This window comes from Stomoxys calcitrans, chromosome 5 (assembly GCF_963082655.1).
Source record: "Stomoxys calcitrans chromosome 5, idStoCalc2.1, whole genome shotgun sequence".
In the NCBI taxonomy this organism is placed as follows: domain Eukaryota; kingdom Metazoa; phylum Arthropoda; class Insecta; order Diptera; family Muscidae; genus Stomoxys; species Stomoxys calcitrans.
Genome location: NC_081556.1, coordinates 51236767 through 51260213, shown reverse-complemented (window position 1 = coordinate 51260213; position 23447 = coordinate 51236767). Strand labels below are relative to the sequence as shown.

At 36.2% G+C, this 23447-nt stretch overlaps 1 protein-coding gene across 2 annotated transcripts in view; it reads left to right on the top strand.

The window, feature by feature from the left end:
* Positions 1–3547: 3547 nt before the first annotated feature.
* LOC106095737 (tubulin beta-3 chain) overlaps positions 3548–23447 on the top strand; it is a 70799-nt gene continuing 50899 nt past the window's right edge. For both annotated transcript variants that reach the window (XM_013263063.2, XM_013263062.2), the window contains exon 1: positions 3548–3975. In XM_013263063.2, the coding sequence (XP_013118517.1) occupies positions 3919–3975 (57 nt within the window). In that variant the 5' untranslated portion in view covers positions 3548–3918. The remainder of the gene's footprint in view (positions 3976–23447) is intronic.

Here is a 23447-nt window from a genome sequence, read left to right as displayed (position 1 = left end):
AACTCTCAAAGGAATAAATCTTCGTGCATGAAATTTTGCATAAATACTTCTTTCTAGCGCTGGTCAGTTGGGATTGTAAATGGCCCAAATCGATCCAGATGTTGATATAGCTCCCATATAAACCGATCTTCCGATTATATTTCATTTCTAGAGCGGGGCAATTCTTATCCGATTTAACTGAAATCTTGCACAATGACTTCTTTTATTATCTCCAATATACGTGCCTTGTATTGTCTGAATCGATCTAAGTATCAGACCGGAGAGCTTCCTTATAAACCGATATCCCATAGCACTTCTTGAGCCATTAGAGGGCACAGTTCTTGTCTGATTTGGAATTTTGCACAAAGAATTCTGCTATGACCTCCAACACACGTTACACGGCCTGAATCGGTCTAAAACCTGACAAAGCTCCCATATAAACTGATTGCTCTTCTTGAACCCCTAGAGGGCGCAGTTCTTGTCTGATTTGAAATTTTGCACAAAGACTTCTTCAATGGCCATCAACTTACTTACCTAATATGAACTGAATCAGTCCATAACCTTATAAAGCTCCAATATAAACCGATCTCCCAATTTTACGTCTAGGTCCCCCATATGGCTGCCTGAAATTTTGCACTACTATGGTCTCCATCTGCCAAACCCAATATTACCAGTATTGGTCCTTTGTTTGCCTATAAACAGATACAGGGCAACGAACTTGACAAATGGTATCCATGGTGAAGGCTATGTATATAAGATTCCGCCCGAACGAACTTAGATAGGCAAAAATGTTTAAAACAATAATCGTCAAAAACCTTTATTTAATAAAGCCACTAATAAAACACTAAGTCAATCCGTATATTATTGTAATTTAAAGTTCAAACAAAATTATAGACCAAACATTTCGAATTTGTCGCATTGCAGTTTTATTTCGCGTGTAGAGCAAAATAATTTTACTCACACATACATAGCCAAAAAACGTGTCCATGCCTGATTCAAACTCAATCATGGTGACAGATAGTTCCTCTCTTGTGAAATTCAACCTTAATATGTAATGGCGTGCGTTCGAAACGTGCTTAAGGAACAGCTGCATAAACGTGAAATTTCCCATAAATTCACTCGCACCCAACTTCACGAGTAAAGTACTCAAAACTTCTATTCACCACCTCCATCATATATCCATGGTCTTCGATTCTTCAATTCACCTTTTAAGATCTTCAATTTACCACAGTCAAATTTATTAGTCGTGCATTCGAGAAGGTAGTGGTAATCCCGAGTGTTAAATGCTCGTCTTACTAATCTTCTACTCATATACACACACATACACCTATGCGTATGAGCACACAAGATTTTGGAGACTTTTTTGTTTCGATATGTTACCGAAGTCTTCATTCTGTGTTCGCTTCATGCTTTCGTTTCATACATCGATGCAGTGAATGGGGTATGATGACGATGGGTGGTTGTATGTGCATTAGGGTGGATTTAAAAAACAGAATTTGGCGGCACCGCACTAAAATGTTTAATTTTTTTAGATTTGAAGACTTCCAAACACGTTAACACGTGCTATTAGGGCCTCAAAGTTTTGAAAATCTAGATTTTTTTGGCTATTGGGCGACCCATATCTCTGGAACGGCTAAACTATTGGTCTTTTAAGTAGCTATATCTAAAAATAAACCGATCTGAACCATATACGACACGGATGTCGAAAAGCCTAACATAAGTCACTATGTCAAATTTCAATGCAATTGGATTATACAATAAATGCGCCTTTTATGTGGCCAAGACTTTTAATCGAGATATCAGTCTATATGGCAGCTATATTCAAATCTGCACCGATCTGGGCCAAGTTAAAGAGAAAAGTCGAAGCGCCAAACACAACTCACTGTACCAAATTTCGGCGATATCGGATAATAAATGCTCTTTTTATGGGACCAAAACCTTAAATCGAGAGATCGGTCTATATGGCAGCTATATCCAAATCTGGATCGATCTGATCGATATTGCAGAAGTCTCAAATTTCGGCGACATCGGACAATAAATGCGCCTTTTATGGGCCTAAACCCTTAAATCAAGATATCGGTCTATATGGGAACTATATCCGATCTGTGCCATATTGCAGAAGTGTGTCGAGGGGCTTTACTAAACTCACTGTAACCAAATTTTGTTAAAATCCGGCAATAAATGCGCCTTTTATGGGCCTAAGACCCAAAATCAGCGGATCGATCTATATGGCAGCTACATCCAAATCTGAACCGATCTGGGTCAAATTGAAGAGGGATGTCAAGGGACCTAACACAACTTATTGTCCGAAATTTCAGCAAAATCGGATAGTAAATGTGGCTTTTATGGGCCTAAGACCCTAAATCAGCGGATCGATCTATATGGCGGCTATGTCCAAATCTGAACCGATCTAGGCCAAAATTAAGAAGAGACCGAGATTTCCTCAAAATCGGATAATGAATGTGGCTTTTATGGGCCTAAGACCCAAAATCGGCCGATAGGTCTATATGGGGGCTATATCAAGATATAATCCGATATAGCCCATCTTCGAACTTAACCTGCTTATGGACAAAAAAAGAATCTGTGCGAAGTTTCAGATCAATATCTCTATTTTTAAAGACTGTAGCGTAATTTCAACAGACAGACTGACGCTGGCTAGATCGTCTTAGATTTTTACGCTGATCAAGAATATATATACTTTACAAGGTCGGAAATGGATATTTCGATGTGTATCAAACGGAATGACAAAATGAATATACCCCCATCTTTCGGTGGTGGGTATAAGAAGATTATGGAATGCATACTTTCAGTGGTGATTACAAAATTCCACTGAGAGACACATTTACATATGTGTTTTATTTTTTATTCCAACATCCCCTTCATAACTAAGCTGCAGTCATTTTCAGCAAACAGCAGACTTTTCAGCATTTTGCCTGCTGCTCTGAGATTGCAATATTACTGCTGTAATAGCAGAACTACTGCTACAATAGCAGCTAAATTAACTACTGATATTCAGCAGACGTGTGTGCTATTTTCAGCAGACGTGTGTGCTATTTTCAGCAAACTTTTTTTGTATGAGTGCATGTTGTATTGCGGATTGTTTACTCATATTTCCGTTTTTTCCCATTCAGAGAGTGATATGTTACCTGTAAACTGCACTTTAATTTGATGTATGACAAGGGCAAATAGCTTTAGCCATTCCAGAGATATGGGTCGTCGAAGTTTCCAAAGTACGCCAATAGGCAAAAAATCGTGATTTTCAAAACTTTAAGGCCCCAATGGCACGTGTTAACATCTTTCAATTGTGCTCAAATGTGGGCAATCTTAAAGTCTAACAAAATGAAACATTTTAGGGGGTGCCGCCTAAAAATAAACCTCTTCATTGATTTTTTCCCTTTGAGACGGAACCACCCTAGTGTGCATGCGGCGGTATGAAGCGAAGCCCATCAACAACAACGAACTACGGTTGAATGGCAACGAAGATGAGAACAGTAGCAACAACAACATAAGGGGGCCTGAAATTTATGAAGCCGGCAAATGCTTCTTTTACAAAACCCCACATCGCAGCGATCAGTTGAGTTTTGCTTGTCGAGTGGATATCAAGTGTGGTACAACGAACACAAAATATTAAAACCCAGAGGAACTGAGTGCTGCAGTTGATAGTTGATTAACCAAAGATACAAAGAAAAGAACTTGGAGAATATTATCCAAATATCCATTCGAAAAAGTGCCAAAAAGGATTAACAATCTTTTCTCTCTCTTTGCTTGATTGCTCTTCTAGCTGATAAAAAAGTGAATTTTTTTGCAAAAAAGAAGTGCTTTGACAAAACATAAAAACGTGATTTATTACCTGCGCTAGTTTCTTGCAAAACTATAACGAAACCCGATCACCTTTTTTTTCTTATAAAAAAAGAACTCTAAAACCTAAAACAAACCATCATGAGGGAAATCGTTCACTTGCAAGCCGGTCAATGTGGCAACCAAATCGGTGCTAAGGTAAGTTCAGTTTTTGTTGCTTTTCTGCTCTCTCAGACTCGTCTGATGTGCTAGTGGATTGGAGTTTCAGAATATCATATTCTCGAGAATTTGCGCAGTCGCAGCGGTTGGGTTTCCTTATTTTGCCAAAATCAGCAGTTACACTTTTTTCAATTTTTCGATGTTGCATTTGGGGGGAGACTTGCCGCATTCACATGTGGCATTTGTTGCCTGGCAGTTTTGGGGTTTTTCGCAAATTGAATTTTAATTTTTTTTACTGAATTTGATTATAGATTTTTTCTGTGAAAAGGCGCTCCAAAATAAAAATGGGGAGATTGTATCAGAAAAATAAAAACAAAACAAAAGCAGCTACAGAAAAAAATCACACTTGGAATCCAGTTTACAACGAGTTTCCTTACAGAAATGCTCCATGAGCGGTGCTGATGTCAGGCTCGTTGCCTCTGTCTCTGCCCGCCCCTTGTGGCACAGCCACTTGGTGGGCAAATATCAATGTCAGGGTAAACCGAAATTTCAAAATTTTTGTATTGCACTGCAGTCAATTGTGGTGGTCTGGTAGTGTCTATGGCGATCTTTTAAGGAGTTTTCAACTCAATTGAACAATTACACAAAAATTCTCAACAAATCTACAACGATGCTTTGAGAATAATACACAAAAATAGCTACTTGTACACCAATGGTTGCTAAGTCTCAGCCTTTGTGGCTGGAGAAAATTAAGCAATTGAAATTGATTTAGTAGGAATTTGGACAAAAGGTATGGTGACCCATGTGCTTCCACCGCCTGCTACTTCTGCCAAGGTATCACCATATAAATCGGAAATGATGATTAACCTTGAGGGGTTACCCATAAGTGGGGGACTTTTATTTTTATCTGTGGCAAAGGTTTCCACGTCACTTTTATAACAGCGATTGCTCACAAAACAGCACATTACTTGATAGTAATAAAGGTTTAAGATAATTAGTACTGTTTGAAATATGATAAGAACTAGTCATCATTGTTTGTGATATCTCAGATCTAGCGGAAATGAAATGCGTGCTATTTTCCTTATCTTATTCTGAACTATTGCCATCTTATGAATCGGTGTGTAATTCAATTGATTTGGACTCATTGAGTGTCAGATGCAGAACGTCCATGGATAAGGGATCAGAAAAGGGATTTATAGATTGCACCGAATTGCTACCACTAAGATTTGCTAATTTCTTTAATGTTAAACCTCACAGAAGTAACTATAGGTAAAATAAATCCATTGCCGGAGTATTAAAAGAATTTCCACAAAAAAATCTTATATATAAAAATCAATTTGTGTTTGTTTGTCAGTTTGTTTGTTTGTGTGTTCCTTATAGACTCAAAAACGGCTGAACCGATTTTCTTGAAATTTTCACTGATGGTACATAATGGTGCATTTTTTGATATCTGAAGGGGGAGCGGACCCTCCCCCTTACCCTAATTTTCAGAAACGCGAGATCTCGGTGATTTAAGTGAAATTTTGTGTGCCCTCATACAGTAACCTAAAAACAAAAATGTGGTTTCCAAATTACGGATAATACCACCCAAATAGGAAGTATTTGCTGATCATTGCAAGTATAGGGCTCAAATAAGAGGTATTTTATAGTAGGACACGAATCTGGCCTCCCCATCCGCCAAACCGGTCATGTTTGCCGACTAAGGGGGCTCAATGAAAGGTATTTATGGGGCTCAAATGAAAGGTATTTATGGGGCTCAAATGAAAGGTATTTAGGAGTAGACCACGAATCTGAAATCAACATTTGGGACCAACTGTCTAGGGGACGTCCTAACACCATAAAAACCCCCAAATAGGACGTAATTGCGCACCAAGACAATTTGGGTGTTCAAGACAGTGGAGCTCGATATTGATAGTTTTTGGGACCCCAAACCGCATATATTTGCTGATTTTTGCAATAAGGGGATCCAATTGGTATTTGAGATTAGAAAACGAATTTGATATCTAATTTCGAGGCCAATGATAATATGGGGTTCAAATAGATGATATATAGATACATGAGAATAGAGCACGTAGCTGATATTTTTTCAGGGCTTAGTGTTTGGGGGACCAACCCACTCCCAAAACCACCCCTAAATCGGGCATATTTACCGACCATGTCAATGTGGGGCTCAAATGAAATTCATACCCACTTTCGGGACCAATTTCTGGGGGTCTAACCCTTTCTCAAAATAGACCACAAACAGTCATTATTTACTCACCATCGCAACATGGGGCTCAAATAAAGGTATTTGGGAGTTGAATACGAATATCCAACTGTGGGACCATGTATTTGGGGCTCCGCTCTTTCCCCAAAAACCCCCCAGAATCCAGCGAATTGCTCAATTGGGAAATTTTTCTCATCAGAGGACAATCGTGGAAATTCGCCACATTCTTGCAAGCGCAGCAACTCCTTTGCTCTTTAGAGTCTAACTTTATTTGCTTTCGTGTAAAATCGTGTGCCTTTTAAACATCTAAGGCTTTACATTGAGCTTGTTTTTCCACCAGCCTACAATTACTGTGGTACAGGGTATCATTGGTTTCTAACATACAGAAGGAAGAGAGCTAGACCGATGGATAAGCATACGGATCGACTCAGAATCACTTTCTTATTCCATTTAGCAATGACTCTCTGTTTTTCTGTCCATGTTAATATGGCATAAGCTTTTTTTTTGCCTAGAGACGAAGTCTATTGAAATTGGAAGAGATCGATTCAGGGATTTGGATCCTATATACATATTCGTCTAATTTGGACTAATATTGTAAATATATAATCATTTGTTTACCGAAATTTTGCAGGAGGACTTCTCTTACGACTCGACATCACTAGAAGTTTGATAGAAATCAATATAACTTCCATATATATGTTTCCCCCGATTTTCACTTCGAAATATTTTGCATTCGTATTTATCAACCGATCTTCTCAAAATTTTACCCAATGCTTTCCTTTCTTCCAATTCTTACTAATATTGCAATAACGTGGTAATTTGTTAACCAGTTTTCACGATATTGGGTACAAAGGATTCTCTTATGACTCCCGCCACTGCTGTCTAATTTCATAGAAATCGGTTTAGATTAAGATATTGCTGCCATATACAGTGCCACAGATAAGTCCACATACCTTTTCGTAAATGGCAGCTTCATAATCTGTGAGCCATGTACTGAGGATAGGATATAACCCCAAAAATGTTTGCTAATAATAACAGTGGTTACCATGGAGAACAATTTTGGCAACATTCGATATTTGGCGGAAAAACTTTTTCGTAAATAAGTTTCTTTTTATAAAACGCATATTTTGAGTGGTGTATGTAGAATTTTCTGTACCACAATATATGTATCACCCAATTTTCACACTCAGAGCTTTTTACGCACTTTTATTAAAAATTTTCTCAAAATTTTACACAATGTTTTCTTTAAAAACTTTTTCTACGTGTGACGATTTTGGTTGAAATCGGTTCAGATTTAGATGTTGCTCTTGTATATATTTTCATCCGTTTTTGACTTTTACTGCAACAATATCGTCATTTGGTTACCGATCCACATAATATTTGTCACTGGCGTACTTCTTTGAAGTCGGCTCAGATTTAGATGCATAAGCATCGCCCGATTTTCACTCCTAGAGCCTTTGCAAGCGCTTTTATCCTATCTTTTCAAAATTTTGCACAGCGAATTCCTCTATGACTCCCACAATATACAAGGATTTTGGTCGAAATTCTTCAATGTGGTTTTGGATATCAAAAGGTTTGCAGTGTACGACTTTGCCCGTCCTTACTTGCTTTTTAAATTTATGTTCCATGCTTTCAGGGGAATTCGATCCTTCACTCGTCGAACTATTTTAGATATTGCAGGTTTTTTTTTGGACCACAACAATGGCGTTTGGTAACGCTACCAGCATCGTTATAAAGAATTATGGTGCGACACACAAACATTTTGTTCACTTGAAGGTGTTTGAGTTCGCCAACTATAGCCTGTTGTGATTTTACAGCCAAAAACAACGCAATCACATTATTACGAATAATTTTCTTTTGAAATAAACATAAAGTAAGTTTACATAAAAAACCACTAAAACCGAATTTTTGGCCTTTGCGGGATTAAAGTGCTAAATCCTGTGTTTTTTTGCAGGTTTTACCATACAAAAATAAATCCCATTTTTGAAGGATTTATTTTTAATTCCCAAATAATGCCGATTTCATGGCTGTTGCAGGGTCTTTTTTTGGAGATTTAATATCTATTCCGATAGAATAATCCATGGTGGTGGGAAATCAAGGTTCGGGTTGGTCCAACTTAATGTGTTCTTTAGCAAACAACATTAAAATCAGTATGATAACATGGGGGTTTCTTCTTAATCAAGATTAGCTAAATTTGGACGTGGAGAAGAAATACTCAATCTCCCGAAGATAATTTCTTAATTGGCTCTTAATTGACGCTAACGTGAGGTTAATTTCATAAAATCTGTTTAAATAATTAGATGAACCCGTTTTTGCAAGTATTGTCATCAGTGTTGATATTGTGTTGTCACTGTCTTCATGACTGCTTCGCCTTTAGAATAATAATTTATTTATTTATTCAAAGCTGCAGTAATATTTTCAAAATATGGTATTTTACAATAAACGGGATTAAAAAACAGCATTTTTAAAACCTAGATTATTAAGTTAAGGAATGTATAGTTCAATATCTGAAATCGTTATTTATAGCCTCCATCATAATATGGAGGATAAACCTATTTCTTTATGCTTTTATGCTAACTCATCGAAATATTGATTAGGGATCCTACGAAGTACATATATTTTTGATCGTCCGAACACTTCAAGTGTTGTCTGACCTATTATGCTATATGGTGTTGTGGTCTGGTGGACGGCAACTGGATTCAAAGGATGGCTTCTTTGTGCATCACAGTCGCATTAAGGACGACACCATCTGATCCTCTGAATTGATTGCTGCAACTAAATCCTTTGGACATTGTGGCTATACAGATTACAGCGACCACTGCTATGAGGCTAAGGGACCTTTCTACTTGGCCATGCAGCGGCTTTGAACAATGAGTCATCCTTGATACAATGCCCGATGTTCCAGTGAATGTAGACTACACATTGCCTAAGCCTCATTTTTTTATAGAATGTACTGTATCAGACTAGAACACCAGGTGTGCTTTTTTTTGTACTCTGGAGAACTATGACTGATCAAATCGAGATACAAGCAAAGAAGTGATGGAATCGCTAAGATGTAATGTCATAAAAACCATTACAAAAACCGCCCTGGGCTATCATACATCTATACACGAGATGGCTGAACAATTAAAAATTCAGGGAACTAGTGATAAGACGGGTTTGCAAAACTAGGAACTGGAATCTGTGGGTATGCCCCTAACGACATGTAAGAAAAGAAGATGATCAGGTCCAATTTAGATTTGAAAAGGTGAAACGATTTGCTGTCGTTGGCTAGAACACACTTCTCAGTCGTTATATCCATTATGACAGGTCGCTTTCTGACATGCTGACATGCTGGCAGACTGCAAATTGTAAGTAAAGTCTTTTGCAGAATCTGCGAGAATGAGAAGACTATAGAACATCTGTTGTGTGTGTGTCTCGCACCGGCAAACAGAAGGAGTTCCGCTTTAGGGTCTCATTCTTTGAGAATTTGTTTGGTTTTGCGAATGTAATCTGAATGGTTCAACGAAAGGAACTGACTGTTTTTTAAGTTGTACTACTTTCAGATTTTTATTTTCTGAAAGCAACATAAAACATTTGTTCCCTCTCTCTTCAGCTTTCTAAACCAGTTCGTTTATTTAGTTCACTGTGTTTGTTGAGTTGAATTCAGCCAACGGAACTGGAAAAGTTCACATCAGTCATTCTCCTTTAAGCCCAGCAATTTCATATTGACTTTTCATACACAATCAGTGATGCCCATATGTCTGCTGAAACTTTCAGCTATAAAAAATGTCATAAATTACCACACAAGCCTCTTCCCCATTTCATATGGTAACTGATGTTTTTGCTTGTATCTGATTATCTTAGATATGAAGTACAATTTCACTACATAGCAGGATATCCATTTTCCTTAGGCAGGTTTAGTTGTATTGATGTCATTTCCTTAATGCGGCTGCATTGCGCATACTTTACCGATACAATAACAGACTGCCTAACGAGTTAAATAACTGAGGCAAAATGAGCCGATTTAGCTGGTGAACTAAAAACCCCGTTAGATGTGAACTATGAACTATTCTTTCATTTTGGTGGCACTTTCAATTGAATTAATACTGTTGTAAAATAAAAAATTCTCCACTTTATTTACAAAATTGAGCAAAAAATCTGTTAGTGGACAGTTAGTAGAGATCTGTAGACAAACATAAATAACATACAGTTTAGAAATAAAACAGTCTCTATTTTTAAAATTCTTGATTTTTTTGTTTTTGCCACAAAGGTCAACACCGTTTTGTCATTTATTTTTTCTGTTCTTTGGAATTTACAATTGATTTTTATTATTTATTTTTAACTAGACTTGACTTCAAACCGAAGTTCATAAAAGTGCAGAAGAAAGAAATCACATAAACCGCAATATACTGACGCTACCGCTCTGCACATTGATTATATTTACAAAACCAAAATATTTGTATGCAAAAAAAAAAACCATTTACAAACAGAAGCTATACAAAACTTAAATGATAATTATAATGTAATGATTAACCCCATAACGTTTATTTTCCCTCTCGGCAATAAACTGTGTAAATGCTAATGGTGGCTGTTATCACTTCCTAAGAGTTTTGTTCCTTATATGTGAATAATGCATATAATATTTTATGATTCCGAGAATAGCAGAGGAAAGTACACACTTGAAGAAAGCGACAATTAAATAAATAAAATCACATTAGACACGTCGTTTTTTTTCTACGACCATTATCTGAAAGTGAATCATAAGAAAATATACTGCGAGAATTAAAACAATATTTGCTAAACATATATCTTTGGTATTGAGTAGTACAATTTTTATATTTCATTAAAACTATTCTGTTGTTTATAAAAATGTTTTTATTACATTTCATTTTGAATCTTCATTTTTGCGATTGCTCTAAGGTATGGTCGAAATGCTGAAACATTGAAAACCTGACTCTTTTGGGAAATTGGTATTTTTTGGATCCATCCACTTCAACTGCTTCAAACCCGCCTACCAATACTCATTCCCTTGCTTCAGCTTCGATCAATACAACCCCTTCGTGTAGCAATAAATATCATACTCATACAGTTGCAGGTTATTTCATCCAAAAAGATTGTGTTTGGGCGCTTGGTTCGCTGCTGAAACAGCCGTTGAAGATGTCTCTTTCTATATAAAATCGAAAATTAGCACATAAATTTAAACACCGGGACAGACGAAGTAAAGTATCATTTGAAATTATTGTTCCTGAGGAACAAATCACTAATTGAAGAATACATCTATAATGATATTGAATTTTTGCTTCATACCTTGAATAATGTTCCAAAAAAACTAGAAACTTCTTTCGATAGTAACATTTCTATAGTATACCAAAACGTCTTTCTCAGATAGCTTTGATTTTGATTTTCACTTTATAGCGTTTACTGAAACAATGGCTATCATAAGGTTTATGATATGGAGGTCTTATGTTCAAAATGTAGCATTTACAGATGTGATGCTGATTGCAGTTTCCGTCTAATTACCCTCCGGGCAGATAACAATTCCATGTTATCTGGTATTGAGATTGTGGTTGTTAGAATCTTTTTGAAGAATATATCATTTTTTTGGAGGCCACCGTAGCGAAGAAATTAGCATGTCCGCCTATAACGCTGAACGCCTGGGTTCGAATCCTGGTGAGACCATCAGAAAAAATTCAGCGGTGGTTGTCCCCTCTTAATGCTGGCAACATTTGTGAGGTACTATGCCATGTAAAACTTCTCTCCAAAGAGGTTATAAAAAGGAGGCCCCTTGTCATTGAGCTAAAACTTGAATCAGACTGCACTCATTGATATGTGAGAAGTTTGCCCATGTTACTTAGTGGAATGTTCATAGGCAAAATTCATTCTTTGTCTCCTGTTCTTACATTCCACATTCAATTACTCGAAACACGTTAAAGCTATTACATTTGCTTTCCAAAAATCCCCTTCAACTGACACTGTGAATGCCTTAGGCGATTTTAATATATCCTCAATTTATTGGATCCGCTCATCAAATTTTAACAGTTTAATTGCTTTAACAGTTGCTACTAGTGGTTTCTAACGATTTTTTTATACCTTTTTCGACTTCGGGCTTTTTCAGATCAATACTATATATTGCTCATTTTGTAAATTACTCTATCTAACATTCGTCAACCATACATCCGACAAAAGTATCCCCTGTTCTTTAATGGAATGTTCATGGGGAATTTAATAGTATACATCCGACATTTCTTTATAATGTTCCAATCCAGTCACTTATCCAGAGGATCGTTTCCATCCTACCCTGAACATTACTATTTCTTTCCCAGAACAAATTTTTCCTAAATATCCCTCCCCTAGAAAAGAATTTTGCTTCGCTAAAGCTATTTATATAAATCTCAGATTCCTGCTTTCCGCCACTAATTGGGATAACGTTTTAGCATCTGATAATGTTTATGAAAATACATCAAAGTTTTTTTCTATTCTACGATACTACTTTGCTAAATCAGTGCCTCGAATTATTGTAGCTGATAATTCTGGACCACCTTGGAATACAAGAAAATTATGGAAACTGAACAATTCCAAGAATAAACTGTATAAGAAACTTAAAAAATCGGTAACAACTTTCGATTTCTCAAACTACTCATTAGCAAGATCAAGGTACAATACACCCACAGAAAAGTTGATACCAAACGTGCTAATTTTAGTACAATACGGTATTGATAGTAAAGCAACACCGTTTAGGAAGAAAGCAATACCGCATGATATGGATGATATACAAAACGATAAGAACCATTTGTGCTAGCTTTAATACTGTACTGGTATTGATTTTAATATCAATCTGTTACTGGTTTTAGTACCACACCGTTATTGATCTTAGTAACAAGCCGTTATTGAATTTTCTATCCCCCATTGAAAGTAATTTTAAACTTATTTTATTTTGATTATATATGTTAGTAATTACAACTACATAATTACAAAAAATAAATTTACACCATGACCAACCTCGATTCATTGTATTCAGCAATCTCATTCCATATCCATTGATTCTCAGAAGTGGTTTATATGAATATACCAACACACCATCGTTTTCCACATAAGAGATTTTATCATGTTTTTCATAAACATAGGTAACATCCTTAGAGTTTGTATATTACCATTTTCTCCGCTTCCGATTGTACTTGAACACGTTTTTACTCACACAAATCGTGTTGAAACATTTTACTAAATAAAAACAAATATCTTATAAAGCCGTCGATATTTTAAGTACAAAGCTAAACCACACTTTCGCCGCGAAGGCAAGAATACATATGTGACGCCGTCAATTCTTAACAGCCTACTTCGTCTGGTATTAAATTGATTCCAATTGGTATTAAAATATTTGACAATAACGCGAATAAAATAATACCAGCCGGTGGAAGTACCGTTCTTTTTCTATCAGTGTATGGAGTACAAGCTGGCTCATAGCAATTACCTGAATAAAATTAAAACGGAGTTACAATCCAATCCTAAGTCTTTCTATATTAATTCTAAGCGCCGCTTTAGTGGTTTACCCAACTTTTTTAAATATGATTCAGTGTCAGTGGACACTGATTAGATATCTCAAAAATGTTCGCTGATTTTTTTATTCTGAGTATTCTTATATAATTAGAAATTCTTTTAATATACATGTTCCATTGATAGATGAAAACACTATAGAACAAAACGTAAGATCAATAAAATCTACATTTCTTGCTGTTCCAAATGGTGTCCCGGCTAGCATTTTGAAACAGTGTGCCGATTAACTTTCCTATACGATATTAAGCCTTTTTAATCATTCATTAAAATATCGATGTCTACCGCAGATATGGAAAAAATCTTATATTATTCCATAATAAAGTATTCTAATATTTTGAAGTTTGCCGATAATGTGAAAATCTTCAGGTCTATTAATGATGATGGTCAATATTATCTTTAATATTGATCAATATTATCTTTAGTATACACTTATTTAGTACGTTGCAACCTAGAATACGGATCTATAAATTGGGATCCTATCAATACTCTTCACTCTTATCTAATTGAGTCTGTTCAAATGCAATTCCTTTTGTTTTGCCTGCGAGGACGTGGGTCTCTTCTTCACATATTTTGCGCTGATGTCTGAGATATATCAATTGTTCTTACTTCGTAGTGAGGTCACTTATCATTTAGCTACAAAACTTAATTTAGACAGCATTAACTGATATGGGAGAAATATCAAGGTGATTTCTAAAAGAGCGGTTCGCAGGTAAATTTGCAATTACCAACAAGTAAAAGCGTGCTAAGTTCGGCCGGGCCGAATCGTATATACCCTCCACCATTGATAGCATTTGTCGAGTTCTTTGCCGGTATCTCTTTTTTGACAAACAAAGGATAAAAGAAAAGAATTGCTATACTAATTGAATTGAGTGTTGGAGACCACAGTAGAAGTCTATGTGTAAAATTTCAGCGAAATCGAATCCGATGAATTGGGCCATTTAGGGGCTCAAAAAGTAAAATATGGATGTCGGTTTATAGGAGAGCTGTATCAGGCTGAAGACCGATTCAGACCATATTTGACACATTTATTGAAGGTCATGAGAGAAGCCGTTGTACAAAATTTCAGGCAAATCGGATAATAATTACGTCCTCTTGAGGCTCATGATGTCAAGATCCTAGATCGGTTTATATGGCAGCTATATCAGGTTATAGACCGATTTGAACCATATTTGATACAGTTGTTGAAAGTCACAACAAAATACCTCGTGCAAAATTTCAGCCAAATCGGATAAGAATTGCGTCCTCTAGTGGCTCATGAAGTCAAGATCCCAGATCAGTTTATATGACAGCTATGTAAGGTTATGGACCGATTTGAACCATAATTGGCACAGTTGTTAGAAGCTATAACAAAACATCTCATGCAAAATTTCATGTCAAATTGGATAAGAATTGCGTTCTCTAGTGGCTGAAGAAGTCAAGATCCCAGGTCGGTCTATATGGCAGCTATATCAAAACATGGACCGATATGGCCCATTTACAATCGATTACGTTTTTATTTTTCCTCTTTTCTCCATCAAAAACCATTTTCATATCAACACAGTACCACACTCATCTCCTTTGATTTTCTTCTTAATATTCAACCTCATGAATCAGCTATTTTCAGAGATAGTGATATCAAGCAGGTAACATGTGTTGTCGTTTTACTCTCCATTTCGAGGGACTTGACTATATGATATCTTCATTAAGTAATTTCTATTGTCTGAACATGCATTTATTGCTGCACAGCTCACAGGAACCCGTCAGCAAAAAAAAAAAAAAAAAAACAAAAACATACATAAAAAGAAATTTAATATATCTACTCTACATATGATGTGACAACAAATATGAATTAAACACATAAAACCACTTCAAAAAGAAAGAAAAACAAAAACACAGCAGATGAAAAATTCCCACCCTTACCTCTGGTAAGCAAGCAACTCGTTAAATAAATTTAACAAAAACAGACAATTAAATTGTAGCTGCTAGCTTTAGCGGTTTAATGGCGCTTAGTTAATTGGCAAGTCATTAAAATTTACTAAAACCAAAAAAAAATTTTTAATAATTAGATTATATGTGTTAGTAAATTGGCTTTACATTGGCACGTAAAAATAGTTTTTTTTCCACTTATCTTGCCCTGCGTCTTATTAAATATTAAATTATACAATTGTTTTAAGTTTAAAATTCATTTGGGTTTGGTTTTCTCAGCAATAAAAAGAAGTAACGTTGGAGGTTTATGCGAAAAAAATTTATTGCACGAACGCATTTGTTAATTAATGTCTTAACATTTCATGATATATATGATCATAAATTTGTTAAATTTTCAATTATTATTATTAATGGACGAAATCTTCAGTATTGTACAAAAAAGGAGAGTATTGATACAACAAAATATGTTAAGTGCCAAATTTGATGTATAGGTTAGGTTAGGTTATGGGTCATATCGGAGATAAATTTGGTGTCACACATAATGAAGTCTTAATTGCGTAGAGATGATTAAGTTGTTAATAAGGTACACCAGTAGAGGTACCCATAACAACCTATGAAGGACTTCCCTTCTTTTGAAGTTTTATTTAGATGTCTTGGTGTTTCCATAGACATAAATAGCCTTTACTAAATCCTTTCAACCGATTTGACTTTTTTATCCCCTAAGATGCCCATATTGTTTTCAATGCGTGTGACATTATGTTTTACACAAATATGTGTTTATTTTAGTCCATAAATCTACAATATTAAGTCCCATAAAACCAGTACGGAAAGTGCAAGCATGGCATCTCTTTCCCTTAATACCTGCAAGGGGCCATTGCCAAAAGTTGGGGGTTTAAACCGCGTGTCATGTACTGGCTGTAAACTGCAAACTGCATACCATATGATGTTGTGGTCTGGTGGACGGTACTTTAAAATTGTACCTTCCGTTCAATATTTAGCTGGACCCAAAGGATGGTTTGTTTATGCATCACATCTGTACTGAGGACGACATCATCTGATGCACTGCATTTAATGCTATGTGTAATGGCCCTGGAAATTGGGTTTTCCGGATTGCTGCGATCGCAGCTGTGTAGCTGAGGGAGCTTTCTCTTGGTCATAAGGGAGCTACGGACACTATTTTATCTTTATTAACATGCACGATATACCAGGCGGAGCGGACTATACATTGCCTGATAAAAAGTATTTCACTACTATTCCCGATAAAAACGGTTTCAACTTAAATTTCATAGGTAATAGGAGATGGATGGATCATAGAAAAACATTACGCGCAAAATCTCAGTTATATGGGACGGATAGTACGCCTTCCTGAGCCTCACGAAGTCAAATTGGAATATTCTTTTATATGGTTGCCTTATTAGGTTACATACCAATTTTCACCATACTTGGCATAATTATTGAGAGACATAACAAAACATCACGTGCACAATTGCGCCCACTGAGGCTTAACAAATCAAATCGGGAGATAAGTTTATATGGCAGCTATATCAGGTTATACACCAATTTGAACCATACTTAGCACGATTTCTGGAAGTCAACAAAATTTCAATAAACCAACCGACCTTCACTAATAGAAGTATTTGTGAAGTATATTTCAAGCTCCAGCTTTACTCATTCGAAGGTTAGCATACTTTTACCAGACGAACGGACGGACTTGGCAAAATCGACTTTGAATGTCAAGACTATCAAGAATATAAAGTCTAGGTTAAATCTAAGTCGTTGTATGCCATCAGATTCACATAGATGTTTTCGTCCATTGTGACGCCACGGGCACAGAAGAAGGAAAATGCCTTTTAGCTCCTACCGTTGAACCATCCAGATCGCTTTTTAAATCCCAACAACTTGCTAATGCTACCATACGCTAAATCAGACCTTCTTCTGCCTTCTCCTTCTAACTGCCAGTGCGGGGCACACACCCACCAGATATTCTGTTCTAGTGTGCCCAATATTTCCAAGCCCATGGGCTTATGTTCTTGTATTCAATGCACGTCCCCACAGCTTCGGCAAAAGTCGATACTGTCAACCTTCAGTCTTTTAGCATTTTTTCCGATCCAACAATGACCTTTCATGAAGGACACAATGACTAAGATGCCTGCTTTAGCCAGCGGCAGTAAAGCGGTAGACCTCTTCAAGTCTAGATCAAGCCACATAATTTTGGAATGCTCACAACTCCCCCTTTGTGACCATCTATACTTCTTTGTCCTTCGGGCCTGATCCTGAAGACTTAGCTTACATATCGCTACCCATAGATTCCCGTTCCTCTTGAATGTGTAAGGTAGTTCCTAGTCTCGGTAGCTAGTCCTCTTCACAATTCCGTGGGATATGGCCCGGCACGCAGAACAGTTAAATTTTGAACTGTTCAGCCATCTCGTGGAGAGATCTGTGAGAGTGGCTTGAATTCAGAAATACATTATCCCGGATTTAATGGCTGCCTGGCTGTCTGAGAATCGTCGTTATGACATTACATCTTAGTAATTCCACCACTTCTTTAACTGCAAAGATCTCCGCTTGATACACTCTGCAGTGTTTGGGTAACTTTCTCGATATGACCAGTCCAAGTTCTACAACCATAGAAGACCAAGTGGGCTTTGGGGTGTACAAGCTCTATCATGCACAGTAGTACAGTACTTTTTTCAAAAAGTGGCTCAGGCAATGTATAATCCACACTGTCTGAGATATCAGGCACTGTCTCAAGGCATTAGGTGCAGTAATAAATTCAGTGCATCAGATCGTGTAGTCTTCAGGGCGACTATGATACAGCCAAACCACCCTTTGGGTCCTGCTGAGTATTGAATAGAAGGTAGACTTTTGAAGAACTGTCCACCAGACCACAACACCATATAACGTTATGGGTCTGACAACTGCAGTATATACCCAATCCTCTGGGCACGAAGGAATATGTAAAGTAAGTTGGGTCTCAGACCAATATTTCTATAAGTTACAAACCGAGTATACTTCCATCCTATGGTGGAGGGTATAAAAACTATCCTTGATTGCCTCAACGAGATGGCTGAATAGTTCAAAATTTAACTGTTCTGGGTGCCACAGAGATATCCCAGGGAATTACACATTCCAGAGGAATTAGAGTCAGGGGACATGCCTAAAGTTACATTTAAGCTAAGTCTGCCTGATCAGCAAACATGCTGGTAGACTGGAAGTTGTAAGTAACGACTTCTGCAGAAGCTGTGAGGGCAGCGCAGAAGAGGAGACTACTAATCATCTGTTGTGAGTGTTCTCCACTGGCAAGTAGAAGGAGGTTCTTATTTCTTATTGTAGGTTCTTATTTCTTTGAGGACTTATCTAAGTTAGCGTATGTGAACATTCGCAAGTTGTTAAAGTGATCTAAATAGTTCAATGAAAGGAACTAGAAGGCATATTCCTGTTCCTATTCCTATGGTATCATAATGAACGAAAATTTCTATATAAGTCTGATTGAGGATGGCCACTTAAACCTTACCTATCATTCACAGTTTATTTTTAATGCGTTCTGGATTTTATGGTAGGAACCATTCGACGTTCTTACTAATTTTTCCATTGAACTAAATTGTCTGACATAATAAAAGTTTACGCTTCTTTCGAATGCTTCAAGTAATACAACCTCTGTTTTTGCTATTTTCCAGGCTTCTAATTATTGTAAGGGCACATGCTGAATAACTTTTTATTAGCCTCTGTTTGTGAAGTTTTACTTGATGTCTCGCAGCTCTTTAAAATAAAGATGTTCTGCTAAAACTTATTTAATTTAAATTCTATAGGCATTATGGAGCAACTGATCGTAAATGGATTGTTTTAAAAAGGATCATTCAAAAATATTTTAAGCTAAGACACTACACCAAAAAGTACATCGACCATTTAATTGAATATTATCAACGAGTTTAACGATTAATCTAAGTTAACGAAATATTTTGGAAGTCAAATTTCTTAAAAAATAAAAATAGCACACACATTCTGTAAATAAATATACAAGGTGTTTTACCTAACTCACTGTTATTACTCACCAATTTTTTTGCATTTTGCAGTTGTTACCTCATTAATGAAGTCTTATATATGCATATAAGGAATTCCAACTTCCTTTTTTTGCGATTGCATGATTCTTTGTCTTCCGTTTGTAGTTTGTTTTATGACTCTTTTTGTCACATGTATTTGCCCTTCCTTCCTGAGAAGCCTTTTAAATAATGATTCATGTTAACAAAATTACTCATCATTAATGATCGCTCCTTTTTTCAGTGGTAAATCAATATTATTCAATACTTAGTAATTTGAGCCTTACTTTGAAATTCTACGTTTCGGATATTTTTGTTTTTTTTTTTTTTTATTGGGAGACTGACATATGTTTTCAAGTACAAGGATAACATTATGCAAAAGACATATCCGTAGTGTAGCTGCTGTTTATATTGCGGTTTCAAATTACATTGAGGTTACTTAAGTGAAGAGTTTTAAAAAGTTTTTTATTTGCTGTAAGGATAATAAAAGCAGATATGCAGATGTGTTTGAAGAGTCACATGTGTGAGATGTGCAAAAAAATTTGACTCATAGGTGGATATTAGGTAATTTCAACATAAAATATGTGGTTATTATTTTAAGCTTGCCTGAAACAGGCCGCTCATGGAATATTTCTGTGACATTGGACTCTGCATAACTGCATTTTAAACTTTTCAGTCAGTATGTTGAGAGAAATGTGAAAGTCTAGTTCGGGGTTTGAATTCAGTAACACGTTCTTCAGAGAATTAATGGTTACCAGAATGTTTGAGTAGATAATTATGCCAATGGTCGGCAATACACTTTTACACTTCTTTTTCTAGAATAATATGAATTTTTATTAGACTGTGAAGAAGCATGATAGATAGAAAAAAACTCCATAATAATACTTTGTCTTTTGGTTATAAAATGTTTATTAGAATATGTATATTCTGATCAAATATATCCGACTAGACACTCTCCATGAATGTTTCAGAAATCAAACACAAAAATATTTTAATCGCTTAAGATCACATTCTATGACCACAAATATCTAAAGCGCTCAAAACATTTCCCACAAAAAAAAGAGAAAAAAAATATTTGTGCAACACTCCAAAAGGAAGGTGTTGACAGTGATAAGCAATAACGCCTCACATTGAAATATGATGATTTTTTCAGTAAACAATAAATTTATTTATCAACAAATATTTGTGCACAAGTAATGGATTGGGCAGATGAGAATATAAGCAAACTAATCGACAAACCGAGCATTGGAAGCATTTTCAGCGAAATTCTGTTTAGAAGAAAAAACTATTTAATTATAATTTCTGTTCCGTTTGTTTTTTTTGGTTGCGTTTCATTTGTTTATGGTCACGCACATTTCAAAGGCAGCGAAAAAAATATGCTGAGAAAGTTTTGCGTTCTTTTCAACCTTGCATATTTTTTCTGGATTTTCGTTGCCATGAACGTTGGCCAAAATTTCCATCGTTTTTGTGTGCACGTGAACTGGTTAATTGAATAATTGGTCAGTGACTATGGACAATTTTAGCCAAATAATAAAGCCACTTAAAGTCAAGCTTATTAATCTGAAACTTACAGCAATAACAAGTAAAAGCGTACTAAGTTCAGCCGGGTCGAATCTTATATACCCTCCACCATTGATCGCATTTGTCGAGTTCTTTTCCCGACATCTCATCTAAGGCAAAAAAAGGATGAAAGAAAAGATTTGCTCTGTTATTAGAGCGATATCAAGATATGGTCCGGTTTGGACCACAATTAAATGCTATGTTGGAGACCTGTGTTAAATGTCAGCCAATTCGAATAAGAATTGCACCCTTTACGGGCTCAAGTAGTAAAATTGAGAGATCGATTTATATGGGAGCTGTATCAGGCTATAGACCGATTCAGACCAAAATAAACACTTATGTTGATGGTCATGAGAGGATCCGTTTCATGCAAATCGAATAATAATTGCGACATCTAGAGGCTCATGAAGTCAAGATCCTAGATCGGTTTATATGGCATCTATTTCAGGTTATGAACCGCTTTGAACCTTATTTGGCAAAGTTGTTTAAAGTCATAATAAAATACGTCATGCAAAATTTCAGCCAAATCGGATAGGAATTGCGCCCTCTAGAAGCTCAAGAAGCCAAGTCCCCATATCGGTTTTTATGACAGCTATATCAGGTTATGGACCGATTTGAACCATACTTGACACAGTTGTTGGATATCATAACAAAATACTTCGTGCAAAATTTCATTCAAATCGGATAAGAATTGCGCCCTCTAGTGGCTCATGAAGTCAATATTCAAGATCGGTTTATATGGCTGCTATATCAGGTTATTGACCGATTTGAACCTAACTTAGCACAGTTGCGCCCTCTAGATGCTCAAGAAGTCAAGACCCAAGATCGGTTTATATGGCAGCTATATCAAAAACCGACCTACACTAATAAGAAGTATTTTTGCAAAATTTCAAGCGGCTAGCTTTACTCCTTCAACATGGACATGGCTAGATCCACATAAAATGTTGCGACGATCAAGAATATATATACTATATGGGGTCTCAGACGAACATTTCGAGTAGTTACAAACAGAATGACGAAATTAGTATACCACCATCCTATGGTGGAGGGTACAATGAATGAATGAATGAGTAAATGGTGTGTGTGTGTCTACTTACCTTAAACAAATTTATGATGCATTGACCAATGGTTTATTATTAAGCAGCAAATTGATTACTTTTTGATTTCTTTACGAAGTGTTGTTAAGTGAATTGTTCTTGTAAACCCTAATCGAATTACAGTTAAATATGGATATACATATTTATACTTGCGAAAGCAGATCAGTACTTGAAGTGTTTGGGAGAAAAATCCTTCGTAAAATATATGGACCAGTTTGCGTTAATGAAGAGTATAGGCGTCGAATTAACCAAAAGCTGTATGACGACGATAGCATAGTTAAACGCATCAAAATACAACGTTTATGTTGGCCAGGTTATGTTGTCAGAATGAATCAGGAAGCTCCAGCAGAGAAGTCTTTTGAAGGCGACCATAAAACTAAAAGCAAAGGGGAAGATCAAAACTCCCATGGAGTGACCAAGTGGAGACCGACATCTCGAAACTGGGTTTCAGAAATTGGAGAAGAACCGCAGAAGATCGAGGCGATTGGGCATCTATTCTACGTTCAACTAGAGGAATACATTTTCTGTAATGGTCAATTAAAGTAAAATAAGATAGGCGACTTCGATCGGCGTGTCAAAGTGTGGCACCTCTTTGGGGAGTAGCTTTTACATGGCATAGTACCTTTCAAATGTCGGCAGCACTAGGAGAGGATAACCACCACTGACAATTTTTTCTGATGTTCTCGCCAGGATTCAAACCCAGGTGTTAAGCGTCATAAGACGCAATGTCGTTGAGAAGTCAACGATATTTCGATTACCTTCATGGAGTGAATAACGGTGGTGGCTGTAAACAAACAAAAATCTGGAACTTACTTTGGATATCTAATCCTTACGCTATGTTACTATTTTATGTACAGCGGTCAAAAAAAGTATTCATCATTCAATGTTTTTTTTTTAATAAGTCTACAAAAGACAATTGGAATAAAAACATATTAAACTAATGATGCAGTAGTGCTTGTATGATATATATGTACACAATTTCATTGTTTTTAAAGAAAAAAATAGTATTTATTGGAACAAAAAGGGCCATTTTACAGCTGAACACAAAAAAAGTATTCATCATTGCAAAAAAACAAAAAAATAAATAACATAATTTAAAAAAATTAATACTTTGTTATTCGACCACCGCGTCTTATAACTTCTTTTAAACGGTTTGACATCGATTGGACTAAT